This window comes from Hyperolius riggenbachi, chromosome 3 (assembly GCF_040937935.1).
Source record: "Hyperolius riggenbachi isolate aHypRig1 chromosome 3, aHypRig1.pri, whole genome shotgun sequence".
Lineage (NCBI taxonomy): Eukaryota > Metazoa > Chordata > Amphibia > Anura > Hyperoliidae > Hyperolius > Hyperolius riggenbachi.
Genome location: NC_090648.1, coordinates 109,286,572 through 109,311,817, shown reverse-complemented (window position 1 = coordinate 109,311,817; position 25,246 = coordinate 109,286,572). Strand labels below are relative to the sequence as shown.

Genomic DNA, 25,246 nt, shown 5'->3' with positions numbered 1-25,246 from the left:
TTACCTTAGTAGCGTTTGCGCTACTAGAATACCAGGGATCACCCTAGTAGAGTAGCTCGTGTCACTTATGCGCTGTGCCTGCTTGGCAATATTACCGCTGTTTGATGAATCAACCCCAAAGTGTCTGCTGGCATTTACAAAAATAAATCATTGTTTAAAATAAAGCTTTCCATCTCACCTGACATCATAAAAAGCTTAGTTTTTCTTTACACAACAGAATTTTTTTTTTTCTGTGACCGGGCACTTCACACTAAAAGAAGTTTGAAGCAAACCTGGGGAGGGGGAAGTCAAATTTAGATACTTACCAGCTTTCTGGGGGATAAAGTGGCTTCCAAGCTCCATGTGGAGCCCACACTTCTGGCACACGGATGTGGATGAGTGCATCAGACTGGTCATGTGCAAGTAGGGCCCGTGCATGCCAAAGAGAACAAAGTCACACGTGCATGTTTTTTTTTTCCTCTGTGCACTAGCGACTCATTCTAATGGAAAAATACACAGCAGCAGGCATGTAAAGCTGCACAACTGGCTTTTAAAGCTGAAATGTGTAGTATAAATAATAATTTATAATGCAAACTAATCAACGCAAATGCTTTAAAGTGAAAGGGAACCCATAATTAAATAAAGTCAGATACTCACCTAAGGAGAGGGAGGCTCTGGGTCCAATAGAGCATTCCCTCTCCTTATCCACGTTGTTGCGCTGGCTCCCCATCGCGGTAATCGACTGGTTCGGTCAAATACCGCTGTTTCCCCGCCAAAGGCAGTAAGAAGGTTCATGACGCTCTACCCCCACCCATCATACCAGTCGGTGCAGGATCAGGCAAGCCAGGCCATAGCAGGAGAAATGTACAAGGAAGGATCCGCAAACCAGAGCAGGATGGAGGTAAAAAAAAAAAGGCTGAAAAGTTTATTTGAAAAAATCCACAGACAAGGCAATAAAATCACAGGTTCAACTAACGCATGTCGGGCCTACCATCTGCCCTCAGTCGCCAAAGGGAGGCTTCGGAAATGCTTAGGGAGCCCGAGTGCTCCCGAAGACGGGCCGCTCTACACTGCGCACGCGCGAGCGCCCTCTATGACGCACTGGCACATGAGCAGTGTGGAGCTGCCTGTCTTTGGGAGGACTTGGCTCCCGAAGACTTCTGAAGTCCCCGCGGCAGGGGATTTGAACGGGGGAGCCAGCGCAGCACCGAGGGCACCGGGAGAGGAGAGGGTAGCCTCATTAGGACCTAAGCCTTCCCTCTCCTTAGGTGAGTATCTGACTTTTTTTATTTAATTACGGATTCCCATTGGCTTTAAGACTTTGCCTTGTACTATTGTGGGTTTAGATGAACTAGCCCATGCACTACTCACAGAAAAATGAAACCAGGATTTCAGGTGTGCAGGGTGTTTAGTGCTGGGGTATTGTCGGTCTGTAGCGAGTGTTCATAGCGTCTGTGTGCATAGCGTGTGTGCGCACAGCCAGTGACCTTCTCATCCCACATTCTACAGCTGTGACCTGCCTGCACTCTGCAGGACATATGCCAGCTAGCTGCCTACAGAGGAATAACCGTAGAAAAATGAGGTGTGTGGAGTAGAACCTCTTGATCAAAGGAGAAAACAATGTATGCAGAAGAGTCAGATCAAGGATGCACAAATTGAAAGAGGAACCTAGGATTCCTATAGGAAGCATGGCTGTACTCATGCTTGCTGCTCTGCCAGTATCACAGATATATCCTGGCACAGCTATGTAGGTGGCAGGACAGCCGGTAGCCCTGCTAGAACACCGGGACTGACCATGGACATGGATTACCGATACATTTCCATAAGTATACTGAAATAGCAGTTTAGGAACAGAAACTGACAAGAATTAAGTCCTACATACATAGCAAGAAGTTTTAAATCAGGATACCATTTATTGGCTAACTAAAAATAATAATAAGTGAGCTTTTGGTTTTACAGCCTTCGTCGGGCTTACAATCCTGTATGCGTGCAGGCTGATGGTACAGACAGCTTTATACATGCAACATCAAAAGGGGGTACATAGATTTTTTTCAAGCATAAATACATGTCATTAAGATGTCTTAAGTGAAACAGAACATCTAAATTGGGTGGAAGGTTGTTAGCAGAGATAAGAATCCTTGTTTACACCATGTTACCAGACCTGGGAGTTGGATTGTCACATAGGCATCGTAAATTCTGAGTCCACAAGTTTAGCTATATAGGTTGAGAAAGACCTGCATTGTGAGCCCGACGAAGGCTGTAAAGCTGAAAGCTTGCTTATTCTTATTAGTAAGCCAATAAATGGTATCATCCGGATTTAAAACTTCTTGCTTTTACTGATGGCTAACATGGTACAATACCCTACTGCTAGGGATGAGCGTAATGACCTAATTACGAATTTCCGAAATTTCGCGAAATTACTACAATTACGATTTTAGCAGTAATCGAAATTTCGTAATTTTCACAAATTACGCAAATTTTCGTAATTACGATTACGAAATTTAGTATTTTAAAGTTTGCAAAGGTTTCTATCCCTCTAGATGCCTAAAATGAATAATCCTCCTCTCTCTCTCTCTCTCTCTCTCTCTCTCTCTCTCTCTCTCTCTCTCTCTCTCTCTCTCGAGATTTGTAGTATTTCAAAACCATACTCACATTCATGACATGTCCAGGGATCAAACCCAGGCCAACCACATGGAAGACAGCTATGCTCACCACCATACCACCAAACACACACTAAATAGACTGCTAACCTAAATCTTACTTGTAGACAGTCATATGAGACACATGCTGGGTGCAGGGCTTTGTGATTGGACCATGCGATAGAGTGAGGTGCAAAAATGAAATCATGCCTAGCAGAGGATGGTTTCACAGTGCTAAATGCTAGGCTGGCTGTGGTGCAATTGGTTAGTGTGTCTGGCTGGTAACAGCAAGGTTACAGGTTCAATTCCATCCAGGCATGTCTTTTCCTTTTGCGTTCAACAGTTGTCCAAACAGAGCCAACAGAGCCCCAGATAGCCATGTAGAGTTAGGTCACAGCTAGCCTGGCTGTGGTGCAATTGGTTAGTGTGTCTGGCTGGTAACAGCAAGGTTACAGGTTTGATTCCATCCAGGCATGTCTTTTCCTTTTGCGTGCGCGCGCTGCGCCATTGAACCCCATGGGGTATTTTGCGTGCGTAAAACTTTACGCATGCAAAACTTTGTGCTCGGTGTTTGGACAACTGTTGAACTCAAAAGGAAAAGACATGCCTGGATGGAATCGAACCTGTAACCTTGCTGTTACCAGCCAGACACACTAACCAATTGCACCACAGCCAGGCTAGCTGTGACCTAACTCTACATGGCTATCTGGGGCTCTGTTGGCTCTGTTTGGACAACTGTTGAACGCAAAAGGAAAAGACATGCCTGGATGGAATCGAACCTGTAACCTTGCTGTTACCAGCCAGACGCACTAACCAATTGCACCACAGCCAGGCTAGCTGTGACCTAACTCTACATGGCTATCTGGGGCTCTGTTGGCTCTGTTTGGACAACTGTTGAACGCAAAAGGAAAAGACATGCCTGGATGGAATTGAACCTGTAACCTTGCTGTTACCAGCCAGACACACTAACCAATTGCACCACAGCCAGGCTAGCTGTGACCTAACTCTACATGGCTATCTGGGGCTCTGTTGGCTCTGTTTGGACAACTGTTGAACGCAAAAGGAAAAGACATGCCTGGATGGAATTGAACCTGTAACCTTGCTGTTACCAGCCAGACACACTAACCAATTGCACCACAGCCAGCCTAGCATTTAGCACTGTGAAACCATCCTCTGCTAGGCATGATTTCATTTTTGCACCTCACTCTATCGCATGGTCCAATCACAAAGCCCTGCACCCAGCATGTGTCTCATATGACTGTCTACAAGTAAGATTTAGGTTAGCAGTCTATTTAGTGTGTGTTTGGTGGTATGGTGGTGAGCATAGCTGTCTTCCATGTGGTTGGCCTGGGTTTGATCCCTGGACATGTCATGAATGTGAGTATGGTTTTGAAATACTACAAATCTCGAGAGAGAGAGAGAGAGAGAGAGAGAGAGAGAGAGAGAGAGAGAGAGAGAGAGAGAGAGAGGAGGAGGAGGAGGAGGAGGAGGAGGAGGAGGCTGGCTGGCTGTGCTATTCATTTTAGGCATCTAGAGGGATAGAAACCCTTACAAACCTGAAAAAGTAAAATTTCGGTTGGAGACACGAAATTCGTCATTACGGAAGTAAAATTTCGATTACGAAATTGTACATTACGATTTGAAAATTAATTACGAAATTACGAATTTGGGTCGTAATGTTAAATTTCGCATTCGTAATAAAAGCAATTCGAAATTTCGAAAATTTCGGCTCATCTCTACCTACTGCTACTACATACATAGGTAAGACAGACTTTTTTTGTGAAGATCCTCACACTAGAATTTTGGGATGTTCCATTTACTAAATATAACCAATTATTACTCCTAAATCCCTTTGCATTGAAGGTGTGTATCTAACATGAAAATGGACCAATGAAATTTTACCTCAGCAGGATTTGATTGTTTTTTTGTTCAAGCTGCATAATTTTGCATACAAAATGTGCATAATGATGCATCAACTCGAAATTATTTGCATCTCATTGGCCTTCCCCATTAGTAAGTGAATAAGATGCTTTATGCACAGTATGCCAAGAATAAATGCAGCATGTTTGATACAACTGGACATGCCCCTACTACACTTCCTGTTGTCTGTATCAGGGTTTCCTGTTATGGTGCTGCCATTACAAACTTTGGTGTCTGAGTGCAACCTGGGCACCTAGAAATCAGTGCCTATGCCACAGGTCTTCTCCATGGGAACCCTTGGAAGCCCAATGAAACATTGCCTCCTTTGTAATTTGTCATTATATTCTCCAGCATTCTCCCACAATGCAATTTGGCAGGAACATCCTAAGTCCTGTAGTGTGCCATATCCAAAGAGGCGGAGTCCAGCTACTACCTCACACATTTGTGGCAGGTTTGCTTTAAGTAAGGAAGATCTAGTATTCATAACTGGGTACAGACATCAGAGAAGGGTCATTCAGTATGATCATTAGTTCTTATTCACAAAAAATGAGAATTTAAATCTCTACACTATAGGAGATGGAAGTGGCTGCACGACAATCAGAACCACAAACTGCTGATCAATCATCTAACAACTATATGTGTTTATCAGCGGCCAGTTAAATGATCAGTAGCTTTGATTTGCTCATGTCTACTCCTGTCTCCTGTTGATTGGAGATGCTTATATTTGGTGAAATATTGGCCATCTGTGGTCAGACTGGGAAACTAAGTTATGCCAGTGGTACTAGGAGAGTAAAGGGATTTGCCAGGTTGCAAACCGATAGTTCTCCCTGAGATATTCTGTGCTGGGGATCTCTCCTTGTTGCCTCCTCCCCATAGATCCTAGCTTATCAGTGGTAGCCATCACCTGCTGGACCACGCCTGCACGCCCCACAGCCACTTCATAGGAGTACCAGGCTTTATATTTGACTACCAATTTTCCATTTAACTTTTTATAAATAATATCTTCAGGGGGTGGACCCAGGATACCCGTAAAACAAGTCTCAAAATATTTCTCTTTGTGCTGCTTCTCAATAACCATGCAAGAAAAACTACAGTATCTAATAAGGCCAGAAGAACTAATGAAGTGCAAATGTGCCTTGCTTGGCTGGCTTAGGAAATTTTCTTCATTTCTGAATTAACAAAAACAAAAAAAAACCAAACAAAAAAAAAACGGCAGGTGTACCCGAGGCGCCATGTAACATGAGATAAACATGTGTACAGTACAAAACTAACCAGGCTGGATTTATTTTTTTTATTTTGCTGCCTGAAAGTTAATTTTCAGGCATGTAAGTGACAGCTTCTATTTGTCCGGAATATAGTAAACCTCACTGATAAGCAAATTACAGCCATAAAAGTCTTCCTTGGCAGGGGAGGGATAGAAAAAGGTTCATGTATTATCTCTGGGGCATGCAATAGGCTGCCATTGAGCAGACACCAAAACATTAAATCTACTTTTAAATATAAAATAAAACCCTGGGATATCTTGTTTATCTCATCAGTTAATTTTCACCTCGGGTTCACTTTTTGAGAAGACCACACTAATATATTTTGTGGGTACACATCTGACCAGAAGGCCAAATGCATGCAAGTTCTCATACACTTTTGGGTTTCTAGCAGATGGAGGCACACCAGCCAAAATGTATGCGGTTGGGAACAAGCACCAGGCTGGAGATCCTCCTTGTGGCAACTTTGTAAAGTGACAGAAGATACGAACATAGGGAAATCCCTGCTTGGGACCAGGGGCTAATTCACCTCTACCTCCAGGTCATTGTGGCCTTAGCACAAAGCTTCCTGCTAGGATATCCTTATTAGGAAAAAGAGCATAACTGAAGTAAAAAGAGTATGGAGGCTGCCATACTTATTTCCTTCTAAACAATACCAGTTGCCAGGCAGCTCTGCTGGTCTATCTGGCTGCTGTAGTGTCTGAATCACACCAGAAACAAGCATGCAGCTAATCTTGTCAGATCTGACAATGTCAGAAACACCTGATCTGCTGCATGCTTGTTCAGGGTCTATGGCTAATAGTATTAGAAGCAGAGGATCAGCAGGATAGCCAGGCAATGTGTATTGTTTAAAAGGATAGAAATATGGCAACCTCTATATGCCTCTCACTTCAGTTGCTCGAGTCTGGTGACTTTTTTTTTTTTTTGCCACTAAATAGCCCAACATGCAGTTTATTCAAACTAGAGGACATGGAGTCTCCTCAGTTATGGATCCTAGGATCTGCAAAGTGTATTTGCAAATATATACTCTTTTTAATGAAATAATATAAAATAAAATAAATTTGTATCTTGGCACCATCTTTTGGATACTAGGATAGCAGGAGCTATGTAAATATTACAAGCTGGCACTGGCCTGCCCACACCCGGAGTTCCACTGCTATGTTGGTATTAACTTTACAGCTACCTGACTATGTACCCATCATGTGTCCCTTGGTGAGCCTCTGTGCTGTCCCATGTAAAGCTCGGCACCAGAGGTGCACAAATATTTTCAGCTTGAGAGCTACTTTGAAAATTATGAGTTGAAAATCATCTATAAGGTAGAATCTACCTACAGATGCAAGCCACAACTGCAGCACCTGCACAGCAGCAGTCCATCAGTGATTACCACAAGCCGCCAGTCAATTAGATGCATAACAGAGGAGTCCTCAGTAAAGTCCCGTACACTCGTACAAGGCATGTCGCCTGGTGGGGACCAGGACAAAATCACTTGGTGACATTGCAAAGCTGTACAGCTGCATAGTTAGCTACCGACCTGTTCTGTAGCTATTTATGTGTGCAAGGGGGAGGCACAACATAGTGGCATGTGTATGATGTAAAGCGGGAGCCTTGGTGGGTGGTGTGTGTGTGTGTGTGTGTGTGTGTGGGGGGGGGGTGTCTTGGGGCCGCCGAAGCAATCCACCTTGCAGATCGCTGACCGAGCAATCTAGGGGGTCAGGGGCTGCTTCAGACCAAGTTTCATATAGCATGTGTATAGGCTTTGAGCTAAAAAGAACTGTGCTTGACAAGGGTCATAATATCATGCTTACAATAGCCTAGTCAGTGTCCGGCAACATTGTAATCAGCTGTAGCACATAATGCTTCCAAATGTATTGCTCCCCACCTTGCAACACGATAATACTCTGCACTGCTACGCAAAACTTCAGGACAGCATATTGCATCAAAGACAAAAAAAGACAGCGTGTGGTACGTATGTTACTCAGAAGGGCTGGTGTGGCATCTACCCAGAAGTCTTTTGCAATCTACTGGAAGATCACAATCTACTCAATGGAAACCCCTGCTGTACACCCTCATAATTATTCAGGAGCTTAGGGAGCTGCTTCTTGGCACAAGGGTTACACCACATGCACAAGTCTCCATAAAAGAACCAGGTAGTGTTGGAGGAACAAAGATCTTGTGGTACATCTACCGGGATGTAACAAAGCGGCTTCCTGAGCTTCCGCAGAACTAGTAAGGAGAGAACTTTCTATGAGAAAGCACAGGGATTTGCCAGAAAGAACATTAGGGAAGCCAAGAATAGGCAGAAGTACAGAGCAGAGGTATACAGGATTGCCCAACAGTTATCTTGTCTTGTGGACACATAGCTGCTGCTATCTTGGCATCTCACATCATGTCCAACATCAATAATATAGTTATAACAAACCCAAAAAAAAAAAATCACAAATCCGTTTCAAAATAAAATGTACAGATGTATTATGAGTGCAAATACACATCAAAGAGAATCAGCTGCAGTTGGGTTTACGTATGGATAAGAGTACTCATTGCTAAATTATGATAGATTATCAGGTTTGCTTATGTACTGTTTAGCTTTGTCTTGTACTATGTCTGAGGATGACCGTGGGGCTTACATGTAGAGTGAGACCATTATATATCAGAGGCCAAAGTTGTTTACCTTTATTCAGTTACAGAATTTCCGCACTCACATGGTAATGCATATTTGGAAATGGTTAATCCCCATACACAAGTACAAGGGGACAGCTACCAGGTGGGAATTGTGACTGTAGGGGGCAAAGTCTGTACAGATACGTTGGTAGCATGTATGCTAGCAACGTGTTCTGTTGCTATGGAGGGGTGAGGAGAGCCAATGGCATGGTACACAACTGAGCAGTATGGAGTGGGCAAGGGGAGTAGCAATGGCCCCAGTCTGCACTCAACTGAGCTGATACGCCAGGCAGATCACACCCAAAGGCAGAGGGCATTCGGAGGCCACTATACACACTCTAGATTCTTGGCAGAGGCAGCCCTGAACATCTGCCCTGGCCGAGAACCACCTAACGCATGCACCAGGCTTTAGACAGCAAAGTTCTCAGCTTTGGTCAGAGTGACAATGCGGCAGGTGTCCTAGATGGCAGGGCCACTTCTTAGCTCCATGGCCATGCTTAGACAAAGTAAAGCAAAGCAAAGCTAAGTGAGGAGGAAAAAAAAACACATTAAAGCCTGTGCAGTTATATTCCATGAAAAATGAAGCCCAACCTCAACTGGTTCTCTTTACAATCTCACATGTGCTTTACACTGTGCCCATAAATTCCCTGACGCAGCCAGTAACTGGAAATTGCATTGCTGAGAAGGTGTACAATATATAAGTTGCACAACTTCAAAATAACATTAGTTCCACCCATCATCGTGACATTGAGGTGGCTTACACCGTGTCCTGGAAGCTGGATGAGTACTGCCATCTACAACATCCTACTTATGTTGCTTGGCTTAACTAAAGCATGCACCATCCTTTTGACAATCCCAAGGACTTGGCAACATGGTCAATCACCGTTAGCTTAATCTTTTGATGGTATTTGAGAAAAGTGGCTCAGTTTTACTACGAACTACAAAGTCCATCACCTTGAAGGCCACAGTAACCTTGATCTCTACTATATAAGTACCAGCACTAGCCCCAACCTATAATCCGTATACTATCACCATTACAGTTCCCTTTGTGCCTGTGTCACTTCCATATTAGGATCAGCCTGGGTGACATGCCCTGAGCATACAACATTAAGTCACGTTGTACGTGTTCTGCAGTAAGATTTCACATGTCGACACATGAGCTATAAACTAGGCTCTATTTAAGCAGGACATAAATGGTACTTTGTTCTGCGGCCTACATTCCTGCTGGTCACACCCACTGAACAACATGGATGAGGTGTGGCTCAGACTGCGCACACTGGTGATCACATACAGCCCTCCTGCCTCCAGCATGCTCACAGCTGGCTTCAGATAAGACGGTCCTCTTGCACCTGCTGCTCACAGACTCCAGTGAAGCAAATCTCACCAGCTTGTCCATTGCTCCCCTCATGGCTGGAGATGCGCTGCTCTGTGGGGTGTTGGGCCCAGATTTCCAGGGGAAGATCTTTAGGCAAAGGACGCTCTCGGAGATAAGCATCCAGCTGACGTAAAAGGTCTTTTGGCTTCCTCTTGGCAAAAGTTTCAGCTTCTACAACAGGAAATGGATCATGTTATAATGGTGGCTGAAAGAAATTCTCTAAAGGAATACCTGGCTTTCTACAGCCACATATGGACCGTGGGATGCATTGCCAACCCTCCCGGCCGCTCCGTTGTCCTGTGGTAAGCCTCAATAATTTTGGCCAGTCGGGCTCTTCTGTGGATGTCGCTCTCTCGTGGTTGGGAGTGTTCTGCCCCTGCACAGTAGTACTGCGTAGCTGCAGAACGCTCCCGGCCACTGGAGCACGAGTGCAGTCGGCCCATGTAGAAGAGTCCCAACTGAGCGAACTATAGGAGCTCTCCCCGGAAGAACAGAGTGGCCAGGGAAGATGGCGAGGGAGCCCATGGTCCACATGGGGCTGGAGGAAGCCACAAGTATAAATCAGGCATAGTGTCCCATTTCAGCTACACTTTAAAGCCTGACTATACCTAAAATTGAAGCTAAAGTGAACCTCTGGACTAAAAATCTACTCAGCAGAACTGAAAAGGCCTGGTGTTTCTTTAACAGTTTCACAGCATCAGAACTTTGTTTTTCTTACCAAAGCATCATTTTTAGCTGCATTTTTAGCTAAGCTCCGCCCATCAAAGAAAAAAAGCCCGGGCTTTTTTCCCCTGATGCTGTGCAAAGCATGATGGGATTTCCTGTTATTCACGTTGCCTAGCAACTGGGAGAGGTGCTAAGGACACAGGACAGTTGTAACTGTGTCTCATGCTCCCTGTCACCTCCTTTCAACCAAAAAGATGGCTGCCATCATGAAATCAAACATTTGCCTGTTCTTTTAAAAAAGGGTGGGTAAGAGATTATATTAACCATCTATTTTAATTAACATAGTTACATAGTTATTTTGGTTGAAAAAAGACATACGTCCATCGAGTTCAACCAGTACAAACATAACTAATGTAACTTAATGACAGTATGTTTGTTTAGGCTGGAGTTCCTCTTTAAGTTCTGAAACTAAGGGGTTGAATCACAAAGCTTATTTGTTTTTCACCTTAGCTGCAAGGAGAGCTAATGCATGAGATAAATAAGGAGAGATCATTTAGGAGATAAATCATTTAAGGAGAGATACATTTTGAATTAATATGTAATGTGAGATTCACAGAAGAGATTTGTGAATCAGCCTCATGTCTCTTTTAGGTTGTTTAGTGACAATTACAATCATTATTTTGGCACTGTATTTGTCAATGTAAATAGCTGTTGTATAGATATGGGTGCCTATAGTGATTTATAGTAATGCAAGTTTCCTGCAAACTGCTGGCTCCCAGTTCAGAAAGTGGGATTGTGAAATTCAATTAAAATCGAACCCACGGTGAGAGAGCTATGAAGGATGGCATTTATTTTCTTCTAAACAGTGTACAATGCCTGCCTGTCTTGTTGATCCTCTGCCTGTAATACTTTAGACCCTGAACAAGCATGCAGATCAGGTGCTCTGACAAAAATCTCACTGGATTAGCTGCAAGCTTGTTATAGGTGTGTGATTCAGACACTAGTGGCCAGAAAGATCAGCAGGATGCCAGGTAACTGGTATGGTTTAAAATTGTTTAAACTACAGGTCATCAGAAAGTAGCAAGTAAATCACCTTTAAGGACGAAGCCAGAGTCACTGATGGTTTTGTTCTGCGTTTTCCATACATGGTAGAGGTGGTAGAAAATGGCCACATACAGATCATTAAGTACAGCGAAGACCTGTTGTCTACGGTTACATTCCCTACAAAGAGAATACCATACCTCAAATATATTACAGAAGCATAGAATGTTGCATGGACTATAAAGCATTTATGGATGAGGGTTTTCCCTAACTGCCAAAACATTTTCTTAAATATACTGAAGAATCGTATTTACTGAGGTGTGGTAGTCTCACCACTCAGTTTAGCTGTTAAAGAGACATTGAAGCGAAAAACAAATTATGATATAATGAATTGGTTGTGTACTATGGGTAATTACTAGAACATTGGTAGCAAAAAAATATTCTCATTTTTATTTTCAGTTATACAGCTTTTTTTTATAACATTGCATCATTCTCGAATATGTGCAATTTACACATTACTCAGCATTCTAAATGTTTTTATAGAACAGGCAGTGAACTTTTGACCTGTCCTGAACTATTCTCTGCAAAAAACCAAACCCTTCTGGCGGACTCAAAGCGCCAGAGCTGCAGCCACTAGGACGCGCTATATAGGCAGTAGCAGTGTTAGGGAGACTTGCCTAAGGTCTCCTGCTAAATAGGTGCTGGCTTACTGAACAGGCAGAGCCGAGATTCGAACCCTTGTCTCCCGTGTCAGAGGCAGAGCCCTTAAACCATGACACTATCCAGCCACTGCCAAAAGAAAAACACAATACAGCTGAGATAACCTAATCAGAAGTCAGAGCTCTCTGAAACTTTCAAAGTAGTAGAACTCAATGGCTATTTGCATTGATAACAACTGGAGTTTCTTAACTCTTCCTGTACTGGAAACATATGTTAGACTTATGTCTCTGCTCCTAATGTTCTATTTCTTAGCTGTACTACACATACAAATCATCATAATTTAATTTTCGCTTCAGTGTCTCTTTAAATCTGGGCAGATTTGGTTATTCCTAAATAGAGAGATTGGCAATGTTGAAAAGAAATCATGGATAAGCATGTAATTAGTTGAAGTGTGTTTGGTTATTCCCGAATAGGGATGGCACTGCTTAGGAGAACTCTTTTGTAAGGCTTTGTAAGGCTCTGATTTCCTGGTCATGATCATGCATTAACCCTTTGGGGAGTGGCGGCTGCCTGACCCCTCCCCCCCTTAAGAGCAAGGCACTTTTGCATGGGGGGGGGGAAGCACGTTTGGGGGGGGGTCTTGCAGCCGGATCCCCAGTGTGGCTGGGTAGGTGTGTGGTGGTCCCTCGTGTGGCCAGCAGCCTTAACTCACCTCCCAGGCTCCAGCGATGAGCAGCTGTGGATCCCTCCGCTCTCGCGGGCATCCCCGCTCATACTGCCGCTCAGAGCAGAGGGGAATGCCGATCGCTGGGGGAATGCATGGAAGGTGAGTGGGTCCTCTTCTTTCCCCCCTACCGCTGCATCACTAAACAGCAATCACTATGATCCGCCGGCGATCATAGGGATCACGTGATCAGAAGCCATACGCGATGGCATCTGATCACTGAGGGGAGATGTCAGCTGTCATATGACGGCTTAATCTCTCCTCTCGGGTGCGCACGATCGCGTTGGCATCAGGCTAGAACAGCCACAAGTGCGGCATATGACCTACATTGTGCGGTCCAGAAAAGGTTAAAGTAGGAAGTAATTAAAGCAAATCAGAAACTTACAAATCTATCAGCTGATCAAACTGATCACATGCTCCCCCATGAGTTCTCCTAAACATTGCCCTCCCTATTCTTGAAGGAGTGTGGTGGTGATTGCTGTATACTGTGAGAGTATCTGTGCAAGTCTGTTTTGCCGGTGGAGAGAGACAGAATGCTACAGTTCTTGTTTTAACACAACCTTACAAATATGAGAGCCCTTCCAGACTGCATGTGCCTCCATCTGATTTTCAAAGCACAAACGTTTTACCAATTGCAAGGGCACTGTGATTAGCATGGTAATCATGGTGCCCGGTACAGAGTAGTGCAAAGCGTTTTTTGCCCAATAGCAAATTCTGTACATATAGTACATTCTGCTGTTTGCCTGTGTTTGATATTACTGGTAGATTAAAATGTGAGTGCCTGCATATCGCATAGCAAACGTGGTGCTATGGGATTTGCTACGCAATCTCCTATTTGAAAAGAATACCTGAGTTTTCTTTTTTTTTTCCCCATTTGGGAAAAGCAATTGAGCCCATCAATCACACCTGAAAATTGTGGTGAAACGAATGGCAATTACAATTTTTAGTGTGGAAGGGCCCTTAGCCTTCTTACTGCATCCCCTCGGTACTCTGGCTTCTTGGACTGGGGGCTACTGTGGAAGTAACAGGCCATACTTGCATCTCTACTATTCCAACAACCCACTGCCTGGGTTAGCTACATACAAAACCCCCACATAGGACCCTGGTTGTTCACCTGGATACTCGCTCCTCTCTCAGTGCCTGGATACAGATCCTAGTGATGTTAATGGACATAATACAGAATGGGAAATTCTGGAAGAGAAACAGAGACAAGTATACGCATTATTTATTTTCCAAATCTTTTATGTATTTTATTTCTAGCAAGAAGTTTTAAATCAGGATGATACCATTTATTGGCTAATTAAAAAGAATAGGAAAGCTTTCAGCCTTGCTGCCTTCGTCGGGCTTACAATCCTGTATGCGTGCAGGCTGATGGTACAGACAGCTATATACATGCAACCTCAAACGAGGATACATTGATTTTTTTTCAAGCATAAATACATGTCATTAAGATGCCTTAAAGGGAAGGTTCAGGGAGGGGATTAAAAAATAAAAATAAAATTTCCACTTACCTGGGGCTTCCTCCAGCCCGTGGCAGGCAGGAGGTGCCCTCGCCGCCGCTCCGCAGGCTCCCGGTGGTCTCCGGTGCCCGACCTGACCTGGCCAGGCCGGCTGCCAGGTCGGGCTCTTCTGCGCTCCATTTCCTGGCACTTCTGCGTCCCACGCCGGCGCGCTGACGTCATCGGACGTCCGCCGGGCTGTACTGCGCATGCAGTTTAAAGTTTCTTTAAAATCAGCGTGTAGTGGCCGGCCCACGATCATAACCCTCTGCCGCGGTCTGGCCAGGATCCGGAGATGCGACGTTGTTCCACGTTCCGATGGCCTGATGAAGGCGCAGCCTGAAACCAGTAGTAATGTAGAGGCATTTACGTGAGCGGTCACGCCTCCTCCTTCCCCTCCTGGTGACACTGCAGCCAGTGGAACAACGCCGCATCTCCAGGTCCTGGCCAGACCGCGGCAGAGGGTTACGCTGATTTTAAAGAAACCTAAATGTATGGGCAATTGTATATTGCGTATCCTCATTAAACATTTTAATGCACTATTGGAGCGCTTTTTTGTTTTCTCCATACACTTAAGTACCTGGAATCCACCCAGTGAGAAGCAGCTCCAAAGTGCACCACCAAAAAGGATAACACCTGTCATTTTTTGCATAAGTGACTTTAGCCTAGCTTGTTAGCGCAGGGCATTTTTTCTTTGACTGTTTGATGAAGATCACATTAACCTGCTAGTCCCTTCAGCTCACAGCAGCCTTAACGCCCATCTACACCACACAATTTTTTGTCCGATTTGATTTATTGATTCGATCCAATCCGACATGTCCGATCGGGATTCAATTTGCCATTGCAAAACAATGGCAAATTGAATCAAATTGAATCACATTCCGATCAGACATGTCTGATTGAATCGAATCAATGAATCAAACAAAAAAAATTGTATGGTGTAGATTGGGCTTTAGGGATTGTGTACACAGACACTTGTTTCATGCCTTAAATTTGTTTCTGAAGCTCTCTGGATACATTTTAATGGCAGAATTAACTTTTTAAATGAGCTCTTCAGGTGGCCATCAAACAATAATGACAATTAATACTGAACATGGTCCACATACAGACATAACAATAATATTTATATAGCGCTTTTCTCCCTGGGGACTCAAAGCGCTGTGACCCTGCACTATGCAGTCTCAAAGGCTAGGGAAAGGAGGTGAGTTTTTAGCCTTTTTTAAAGCTGTCCAGAGAGGGAGCCTCTCGTACTGATTGTGGAAGTGAGTTCCATAGAGTAGGGGCTGCGTAGGAAAAGGCCAGAGCACCAAATGTTAATTGTATCCTGGGAATAACCAGCTTCATCCTGTTGGCAGAGCGGAGGGTGCGTGGAGGGGCATAAAGTTCCAATAGATCCGCTATGTATTTGGGTCCCATGTGGTGTAGAGCCTTGAATGTCAGCAGGCAGATCTTAAAATTGATTCTCCATTTTACTGGCAACCAGTGAAGAGTTTGCAGTACTGGGGTGATGTGTGAGCTGCGGGGGGCATTGGCTAGGAGTCTGGCTGCAGCATTCTGTACTAGCTGTAAGGGGCGCAGGACCTTTTCTGTAGATCCGATGAACAGGGCGTTGCAGTAGTCTAGGCGGGAGGATACAAATGCATGAACCAGGGCAGGTAGGTCTTCAGCTGGGATAAGGGGTTTGATTTTCGCTATATTTCTTAGATGGAAGAAGGAAGACTTGACGACAGCTGATATCTGCGGTTTGAGTTTTAGATTTCCATCCAGGATCACCCCAATGTTTCACACAGAGTCTTTATACTGTACAGTATCTCCCCCAATTGCTAGTTTGAGGTGTTGAGCGTTTTGAACTTTATCCATCATGTGTGGACCACCTACCACCAACACTTCTGTTTTGTCAGAGTTCAGCCTCAGCCAGCTGGTGTTCATCCAATTTTGTAAATCCACTAGACACACATTTATGGATGCTGATGGGTCTTGGGTGCCAAGCTTGAAGGACAAATACAGTTGTGTGTCATCTGCATAACAATGGTATCCTAGGCCATAGTTCTGGATTATTTTGCCCAGTGGGAGCATGTAGACTGCAAAGAGTAATGGTGATAGTACAGAACCCTGTGGAACTCCACAGGGAAGTGGCACTGGATTAGAGTAGTGTGTGCCCAGACATACTTGCTGTGTCCTGCCAGATAGGAAGGTCTGAAACCAGCTAAGAACAGTACCCCTTAGGCCACAGTAATTCTTCAGTCGCTGGATTAGTATTTCATGATCCACAGTATCAAATGCTGCAGACAAGTCAAGAAGAATCAAAATTGAGCAATCACCCTTGTCCCTTGCAGTAAGTAGATCATTCATTACTCGGACTAATGCTGTTTCAGTGCTGTGCCTTTTCCTGAATCCTGACTGAAAAGTATCAAAGATGTTATCTGTAAGCCTGGCTTCCAGCTGGTTGGCGACTACTTTCTCGATAACTTTTGATAGGAATGGTAAGTTCGCAACAGGTCTGTAGTTGGTTACAGAATCAGGATCTAGTGATGGTTTCTTCAAGAGGGGTTTTATGATTGCTTTCTTTAGTTCTTCTGGGAAAAGTCCACTTTGCAAGAGGCACTGAGTGATTTTGTGAAGTGCTGGCCTGATCAGCTCTGGGCACTGCATTAAGGATCCAGTTGGGCCAGGATCCAGGTAGTGGGGCGGAGACTGACACTGAGTGAAGAAGATTTTGGAATGCTCATTCAAAGACTTGCCATGGTGGTATGGTAGTAGGCAGATGCAAAGTCCAGTGGTCAATTGATGTTGGTGTAATGCTGGCACGGATGGTAGACACCTGGTTTGTGAAGAAGGCAGAGAATTCTTCACACCTTTCCCTGGAGAATGTGGTTGGGACTTTTAGGCAGGAAGGATTGCAGAGCGATTCCACTGTGTGGAAGAGTTGACCAGCTCTGTTGGCTGTAGATATTTTGTGCGAGATAAAGTCTGATTTTTTTCTTGGTTATTGCTTGTTGGTATTGTCTGAGGTGTTGAATTAGGCTAGATTTGTGCTCCTCAGACCCTGATTTACGCCACTGTTTTTCAAGTCTGCGCCCTTTCTTTTTTAGATCCATGATGGTTTTGTCAAACCAATTAGCTTTCTGCTTTTTGGTTGCTGATTTGGTGCGCCATGTGGCAATACTGTCAAGTGTTTCATATATCGTGTTGTTGTACTGGGTTACTAGAGTGTTTGGGTCCATTTGACTGTGGAGCAGATTTGTAAAATCCAGGTTGGCAGTTATCCTCTCCGGTGTTAATTTATTCAGGGGACGGATTTTGATTGTTTCTTTAGGGAGCTGCTTGATAGGGACATAAGATTTCTGGCAGAAATTATTATTTTAGTTGAGATTTCACTGATCAACCATCCTGCTGTAAAAACTAGAGGAAAAAACCTGGTACCTCTGCAACACTGTTAGATAACAAATAAAGATCATGTCTCATCAGCTGAACAGACAGTAAGCACTGTGGAGACCTGTGTGTGGTGCTGTGCCAGTCGGAAGATGTCGTGTGCCAGAGGAAGGGTTTTGGGCTCCATCACCATGTACAGTGGGTGCATCAGACCTAGCAGACCCGCCGCTCTCAAGTCAGTCCCAGGATCCATACCTACAACATAAGTGTACATAGAAGTTATAGATTCTGCCTTGTTCAATATGCCCTGAGTACATCACTGCAAATTATGACATCATAAAACAGGAGTGAGACCTGAGAGCAGGACACAAGCTCTGCACACTATCCATGAAGGCTAGGGTCACTGTGGTGCAGCACAAAGCTTGTAGCACTGCTATGTGACGGTCACGGTGTGGCGGGTGCATTACAGTATAACTGTGTATGCACTGCATTCCCACAAAACATGCATGTAACTGAAGCATACCTTTTGTGGACTGTATGCTTCACTGCAGGGATGTAACTATAAAGCATGGGGTCCCCCATCAAAAGTTTGATGCCTCTCCAACATTCATACCCCCTTTCCCTTGCCAACCCCTTGTGACCCGCACAGCCTCTGGCGCCATCTTAGAAGGGTCACAAAACAAGTGTGGACATTGTAATCTTCACACCCAACACGTGAAGCTACAAAAATACCTGATTTGAAGGATGGATCCGTTTATTAGAAGGTGTGAAGTAGAAGTGTGGGCCCCCTTACAGCTCTGGGCCCCCCCCCCCCCCTGCAGTTGCTCCTCCCCTGTAGTTTCACTGTATACACTGCAACGCATGGATAACATGCAGCGCTGATTTCCCATTCCATTGGGTTACTGCTGTTACAGAGAAAGCAACCCAACTTCCACTGCGAAACTAGCGTTATTCAGCTTTCCACTCCATCTCACTACTCCATTTGTTCCCTGTTCCCACAAGCATGTGTTTTAAATACAGTACACACTAATACATACACTAGCATACTAATATACAGTAAAGAAAACACCCCCACAAGAAAAGGCAAGACAACTTTTATATCTTCCTTTTTTCCTAGCGGACATAAAGCGCCAGAGCTGCAGCCACTAGGACACGCTCTATAGGCAGTACCAGTGTTGGGGAGTCTTGCCCAAGGTCTCCTCACTGAATAGGTGCTGGCTTACTGAACAGGAAGAGCCCAGATTTGAACCCAGGTCTCCTGTGTCAGAGCCCTTAAACCTGTAAGAGAAAAAAAAGAATACCCCTGGGGTGTATTTACCTCGGGAGGGGGAAGCCTCTGGATCCTGAAGAGGCTTCCTCAGTCTCCCTCCGCAGTCCTGACCCAGGGTAGAGACCCCCAAAAGGATGAGGGTTTGTTGGCATCCCTCAAAATAGCAAAGCCCAATCAGGACAGCTGTACTTTGCAGGCGTGAGCCGTCAGTGCAGTAGAGCGGACCAATCAGGTTTGGCTATTACCCCCGAAGCCCGAGCTGTAAGCCACTAGTGCGCCTGTGTGAGGTGTGTCACTGCATTGTGGTTCTACAGCCATCCAGGGGTCTCTACGCTGAATTGGAGCTACTGCGGTGGACAAGGGGAGGCCTCATAAGGATCCAGAGACTTCCCCCTCCTGAGGCAAGTACCCCCCCACGGCACTTTTGTTCCATACAGGTTTCCTTTAACCAGTACACTATCCAGCCATTGCATACATTTTCATACACTGCATACAAAAGTAGACTTAGGCTACATACACACTTGAGATAAAAGTCTTTGGAAAAGGCAAGATCACAGACCAATTTTACCCCATTCCATGTAGTATGAGAGCCATACTATAACACAGCCTATTCTATTGAGCTGAACTCCCCATCAGATAAAAATCTTTGCAAGATGCTGAACACAACGATGCTGTACACAGGCAACAGATCAGTATCTGCAAAAGATCCGCTCCTGCAAAAGATCCGCTCCTGCAAAATGCATTCATAGTCTATGATATCTTTAGATCTCATACACACCGTGTGTAACAGACATTCATCTGCAGATCAGATCCACCAGGATGGATCTTCAGATGATTGTCAGATATGCAGATGAATGTCTGTTAAACGAGGTGTGTATGAGGATCTGCAGACTTCATAGACTATGAATGCATTTTGCAGGGACGGATCTTTTGAATGTGTACTGTACAGCATCTTTGTGTGCAGCATCTTGCAAAGATTTTTATCTGATGGGGAGTTCAGCTCCATAGAATAGACTGTGTAGGTATGGCTCTCATACTACATGGAAGGGGGTAAAATTGGTCTGTGATCTTGCCCTTTACAAAGACAAGTGTCTCAAGTGTCTATGTAGCCTTACCCACATACCCACTGAGTGAAGTAATGTCTATATTTACAGATCATGGCCCATATGCAATTAACTTTTTCTCCTAAGTTTTCTCTTAGGTGATATTTTCACACCTTGTCAATAACATGCCTTTTAACACACTAGCAAGCGAAAAAAAATACTCTAAATAATTTTGTTAATACTTTTTCATCTACTTTTGACACTTTTTCAATTGCAAACTGCTGAAAAAAAAAGCTACTAGGATAAAACTCAGAAGACAAAGTTATTAGCATATGGACCCATGTGCTGTAAATCTAGATCATGCTCCCCAGCCAAAGTGCTTCAAACAGGGCATTGGCACAATTGCACTCATAACATTACCTATACAGATTTATAGTAGTCTACACACTACAGTGTTATAATTGCAGCTCCTGTATATCATCACTATGCACAGCTCTGCTGAAGACATCAGCACCAAAAAAAACTCCATCATAATAAATGCTGTCTTACCTTGGAATCCTAGTTGTTCCCAGTGCGATCCATATAAGGGGCAGTCAAATCGAGCGCCTGTCATCTTCTTGTATATGGTCTGCAGGACTCGAATATGAACTTGCTGAGTGCTGTCCAACGGACCTGCCCAAACAGCAATCACAATGTGAAAGATCTGCATATTAATGTATGTATACACTTCAGACTTCTAGTGGTGAAACGACTGTTTAGGTTGTCTTGTGCCCTCTACTTCATACGAGCAATCAGCACCTGACCGGGGTGGATATTTTTAGCCAATTGTTTTTTTCTTACGGTGAGTCTCGTGCTCCTCCCCATAAGGTGGTAAATGCCATATGCACAGGTCCTGCATGCACAATTGTCACCTGCTGAATAATCACAATGCATGTGTGGGCTATAATTATTCCTCCAATATAGATTATTCAGGATACCTACTTTTACCTTAATTATCTTGGTTCAGCATCAGAAACACTTCCTATATATATATTTCTGTACTGTATATTGGTATGCATGTAGCCCTGCCCTTCCAGTGATGTCACAGCCTAAGCTGTTAAGCTCTGTGGAATTCTTCTCCCAGAGGATTTTGGGTGACCAGGTATTATTTCTATTGGCTACGCAATGCAGGGTAAAAAGGCTGAAGCCTCTCTCACCTCAGCCCGGCCCTGATCAGACTGCAGTGGTAGATCTCTCGAAAAGTAATGACAAAACATTTGCATCTGGCTGAACAAAAAAAAAACAAAAAAAAAAAAAAAAACTCATGATAACAGGATAGTGCTGAAAAGGTCAAAAGCTCATTAATTGTCTGTGTGTGAACAGTTCTCTGACCAACAGCAACACAATGCTTACATTGTGCAATGGCCAGCAGCAAGTCTCTCTCTGCGTGAAGGTCTCTGTTAAGTCGTGGAGGTCCAAACAACATATGAGTAATTGCCGAGAAGCCAGTGCGCTGGATTGTAGGCTGAATTCTTTTCTGAAGGAAAAAATGACCATTAGATCTGGCATAGCAAATACAAACAATAAAGGATAGATATTTTCAATATGGTTTTCAGTTCCTGTACTGACTATTCTTAAACCATAATTAAGAACTAAGACAGTGAATGTATAAGAAATATGCCTCAGCTGTTCTCTCAGAATATCATTCCTTTTACAAATTGTTATTCCTGCTATTACTATGTACATAAGGGCCTGTACACACTGAAAAACGTAAGCAAAATTGCAAGCACATGCGTTTTTAAAATAACAAGTGCATATAGTTTTAAAAACGCATCGATTGCGTTTTTAAAAACCCATGTGCTTTTGCCTGCGTTTGCGTTTTTCTTGTAATTGCTAATTGGCTAAAGAATCCTTTGTTTTTTTCTAGTTTACATTTCAACAGGAATCAGGAAATTGCAGAGTCTTCTGGGATACTGACTTCTGAAAAACACAATGGAATCGCATTGCATTGCGTTTTTTCATGCGTTTTTCAAGAGCTGCGCTTAAAAGCGCAGCAGGCACTGCGATTGCGTTTTTCTAAAAACGCATCGCACCAGTGTGTACAGGTCATCACGTTTTTAATAATTTTTAAAATACCTTGCGATTTGAAAAACGCATGCGATTTTAAAAACCTTAACCCTTCACCATTTTTTTAAATAAAAAATAAATAAAACCTCCACCATCCTTTTCACCTAACCTTAACCCCTCTTCTTAACCCCTAACCTTAACCACCCCCTTTCCCTCAACTCCTAACCTTAAAGGGATACTTAAGTCAAAGAAAAAAAATGGAGTTTTACTCAGCCCCCTCCGATCCTCCTGTCCCCGCCGGCAGCCACTTCATGTTTCGGCGACAGCCGCCGACAGTCTGGGAATGCGAGTGGTTCTTCACGTTCCCAGCCACAATGTCACACTCTATGCTGTTATTGCAGCCTTCTTGCCGCAATAACAGCATAGAGGGCGCTATTGTGGTTGGGAACGCGAAGAATCACTCGCATTCCCAGCCTGTCTGCGGCTGTCGCCGAAACCGGAAGGAGCCGCCAATGGGGACAGGAGGATCGGAGCGATGCTGCGAGGACACCGGACAGCTGCAGGGGGCTAAGGGAAGCCCCATTTTTTTTTTCTTTGACTTAAGTATCCCTTTAACCTCCCTCCTCAACCTAACCCTTAAGCCCCTACTTAACTCCTAACCTTAGCCCTAACCCTTAACACCCCCCCTCTTAACTCCTAACCTCAACCCCATAATCAACTCCTAACCTTAACCCTAAACCTCCCCCTCCTTAGGCCCCAACCTTAAGCAACTCCCCCTTCTTAACCCCTAAACACCCCCCCCCCCCCAAAAAAAAAAATCCTAACCTTGGGGAGGGGGTTAAGGAGGGGGGGGTTAAGGTTAGGTGTTAAGAAGGGTGCACAGAGGATAAGGATAGGAGTTAAGGGGTGTTAAGGGATAGGAGTTAAGGAGGGGGGCAAGGAGGTTAAGGGATACTAATTTTAATAAACTATTTTTTTCCTGTTACTTTAGTTACGTACTGTAATTTATTATGTAAGTAAACATGTTCGTTCTCTCCATTGAAAGATTCGAGGCTGTAATCTAAGACCGGCCCGGGGACCTTTTCCGGCCCGGGGACCACTTCCTGACCAAATTTTCCTCGGGAGCACGGGGGGGGGGGGGGGGGGGGGGGGTCGGGTTGGCTCGCGCCCTGGTGGACAGTGTCGTGCGCAGCGGGTTACGGGGGGGGGGGGGGGTGATGTAGGTGGCGGGCTAGTATAGTTACCCCAGTATGGCTAGTATAGTGCCCAGTATGGCTAGTATAGTCACCCCAGTATGGCTAGTATAGTGTCCAGTAAAGTGCCCCAGTATAGCTAGTATAGTGCCCAGTATAGCTAGTATAGCTCCCCAGTATAGCTAGTATAGTGCCCCCCTCGTCCTCCCCCCCCCCCCCCCGTTACCTTAGCCGGCGGCCGCTTATTCCCTTCTCATGTCCCTTGTAGTGAGTGATTCCCAGCAGCGCGCCCCGCGGCTGCTGTGAGGAGGCAGGAAGCAGGTGCAAGAGGACTGTCCCGCGGCCCAACTACAAACGTCCCACGCACCAGCAGTGAGCCGCGGACCACAGGTTGGGGACCCCTGACTAAGACACTGATGCTGAAGGGATTGAAGCATTGTATACACTGGTGAGTCACAAGGCAGTGACGAAATCGATAGGGTGGAGGTTGGACGAACCAGGAAGTGGACGGCGGGAGGTGGCGGTGCAGACTGTCCCAGTGGAGGAGTAGAAGATGAGGAGGCCGCAATACTAACAGAGCCCTGCCTGACAACGGGGGAGAGCTCGCTAAACTCTATGTGTATACAAACTCCTGCACAATGTGAGTTTATTTTAAAATAAAAGTTTTAAGTGGTTTTACGGTATCACGCTATGTAAGCCATTTCTTTGAGGTCTAAACAAGGAAAGGGAGGAAAGTGGATGTGATCCAGGGGCTTATGTTTAAAGAGACACAAGGACCCTGAGGCACCGAGGCCCCTGGATTTGTGCATGGTTGGCCAGTCTAGCAGTGGCCAACACATCTGGTGAGCTTGTATGCTGTTGGGTGTCTATGGTGGAGGTGACGCACTGGATCAAGAATTGTATATACGGACTGCTGGCAGTAATAGGCTGTGCGCTTAAACAAATATATATTGTATACACTTGCCGATGCTGAAGGGATTGAAACATTGTATACACTTTTCTGAATGTGTAATCTGCCTGGATGGCATAAGGGCCTGTGCACTTTGCTGCGCTTTAAAAATCGCATGCGTTTTTTAATCGCCAGGTCTTTGGAAAAATCATGAAAATCGCGAAGACCTGTACACACTGGTGCAATGCGATGTTTCTTTGCGATTTAAAACGCAGCGCACGCGCATACTTAAAGACCTGTAACGTGAAAAAGTTCCCCTGAGGGGTACTCACCTCAGGTGGGGGAAGCCTCCGGATCCTATCGAGACTTCCCGTCCTCCTGTGTCCCACGGCGGTCTCGCTGTGCCCCTCTGAACAGCGGGGATGTAAATATTTACCTTCCCGGCTCCAGCGCAGGCGCAGTACCGGCTCTCCGCTCGGAGATAGGCGGAAATAGCCGGTCGCTGTTGGTTCGCTCTACTGCGCAGACGCAAGTCGCCTGCGTAGTAGAGCAGACCTGACAGATTGGCCATTTCCGTCCATTTCCGTGCTGAGAGCCGCAACAGCTACCCCACTGGCTTCCCCCTCCAGAGGTAAGTACTCCCCAGTGGGCGTTTTTTCAGTACTGAGCCTCTAAGTAGATTTTTTTTTATTCAAAAGAGGTAAAGTATAAAAACTACCTAAACAGGTTGGAGGCAACAAGTGGCTGAAGAGGTTTTTCTTTGATTTAGTATAGTGGTAAATGTGAAAAAGGGAAGGAAAAAAAAAAAAAAAAAAAAGACATAAGAGCAAGGTTGAACAGGAGAGGAGAGGAGAGGAGAGGAGAGGAGAGGGAGAGAGAGAGAGAGAGAGAGGCAGCAGTAAGGCAGAAGGTGGAGAAAGGCAGGGCAGACAAGCAGGATGAGGACAGAGAAGGAAGGTAGGCCAAATGCGGAATGAGTAAAGAGAGGATGGGTGTGTGTGTGTGTGTGT

General features: G+C 44.8%; 1 protein-coding gene across 4 annotated transcripts in view; it reads right to left on the bottom strand.

Moving 5' to 3' along the window:
- ELMOD3 (ELMO domain containing 3) overlaps nucleotides 1-25,246 on the bottom strand; it is a 117,024-nt gene that overhangs the window by 76,331 nt on the left and 15,447 nt on the right. For 3 of the 4 annotated variants that reach the window (XR_011030215.1, XR_011030216.1, XM_068274757.1), the window contains exons 8-13: nucleotides 21,501-21,624; nucleotides 20,658-20,780; nucleotides 17,920-18,050; nucleotides 14,039-14,115; nucleotides 11,593-11,720; nucleotides 9,843-10,004 (exon numbers count right to left, since the gene is read on the bottom strand). Coding sequence is in view for 2 of the 4 variants with exons in the window: in XM_068274757.1 (XP_068130858.1) it covers nucleotides 9,843-10,004; nucleotides 11,593-11,720; nucleotides 14,039-14,115; nucleotides 17,920-18,050; nucleotides 20,658-20,780; nucleotides 21,501-21,624 (745 nt within the window). In the remaining 2 variants the exon portion in view is untranslated. Of the gene's footprint in view, nucleotides 1-7,426; nucleotides 10,005-11,592; nucleotides 11,721-14,038; nucleotides 14,116-17,919; nucleotides 18,051-20,657; nucleotides 20,781-21,500; nucleotides 21,625-25,246 lie in introns of those variants that run through there. The other variant, XM_068274756.1, reaches the window with a different exon arrangement.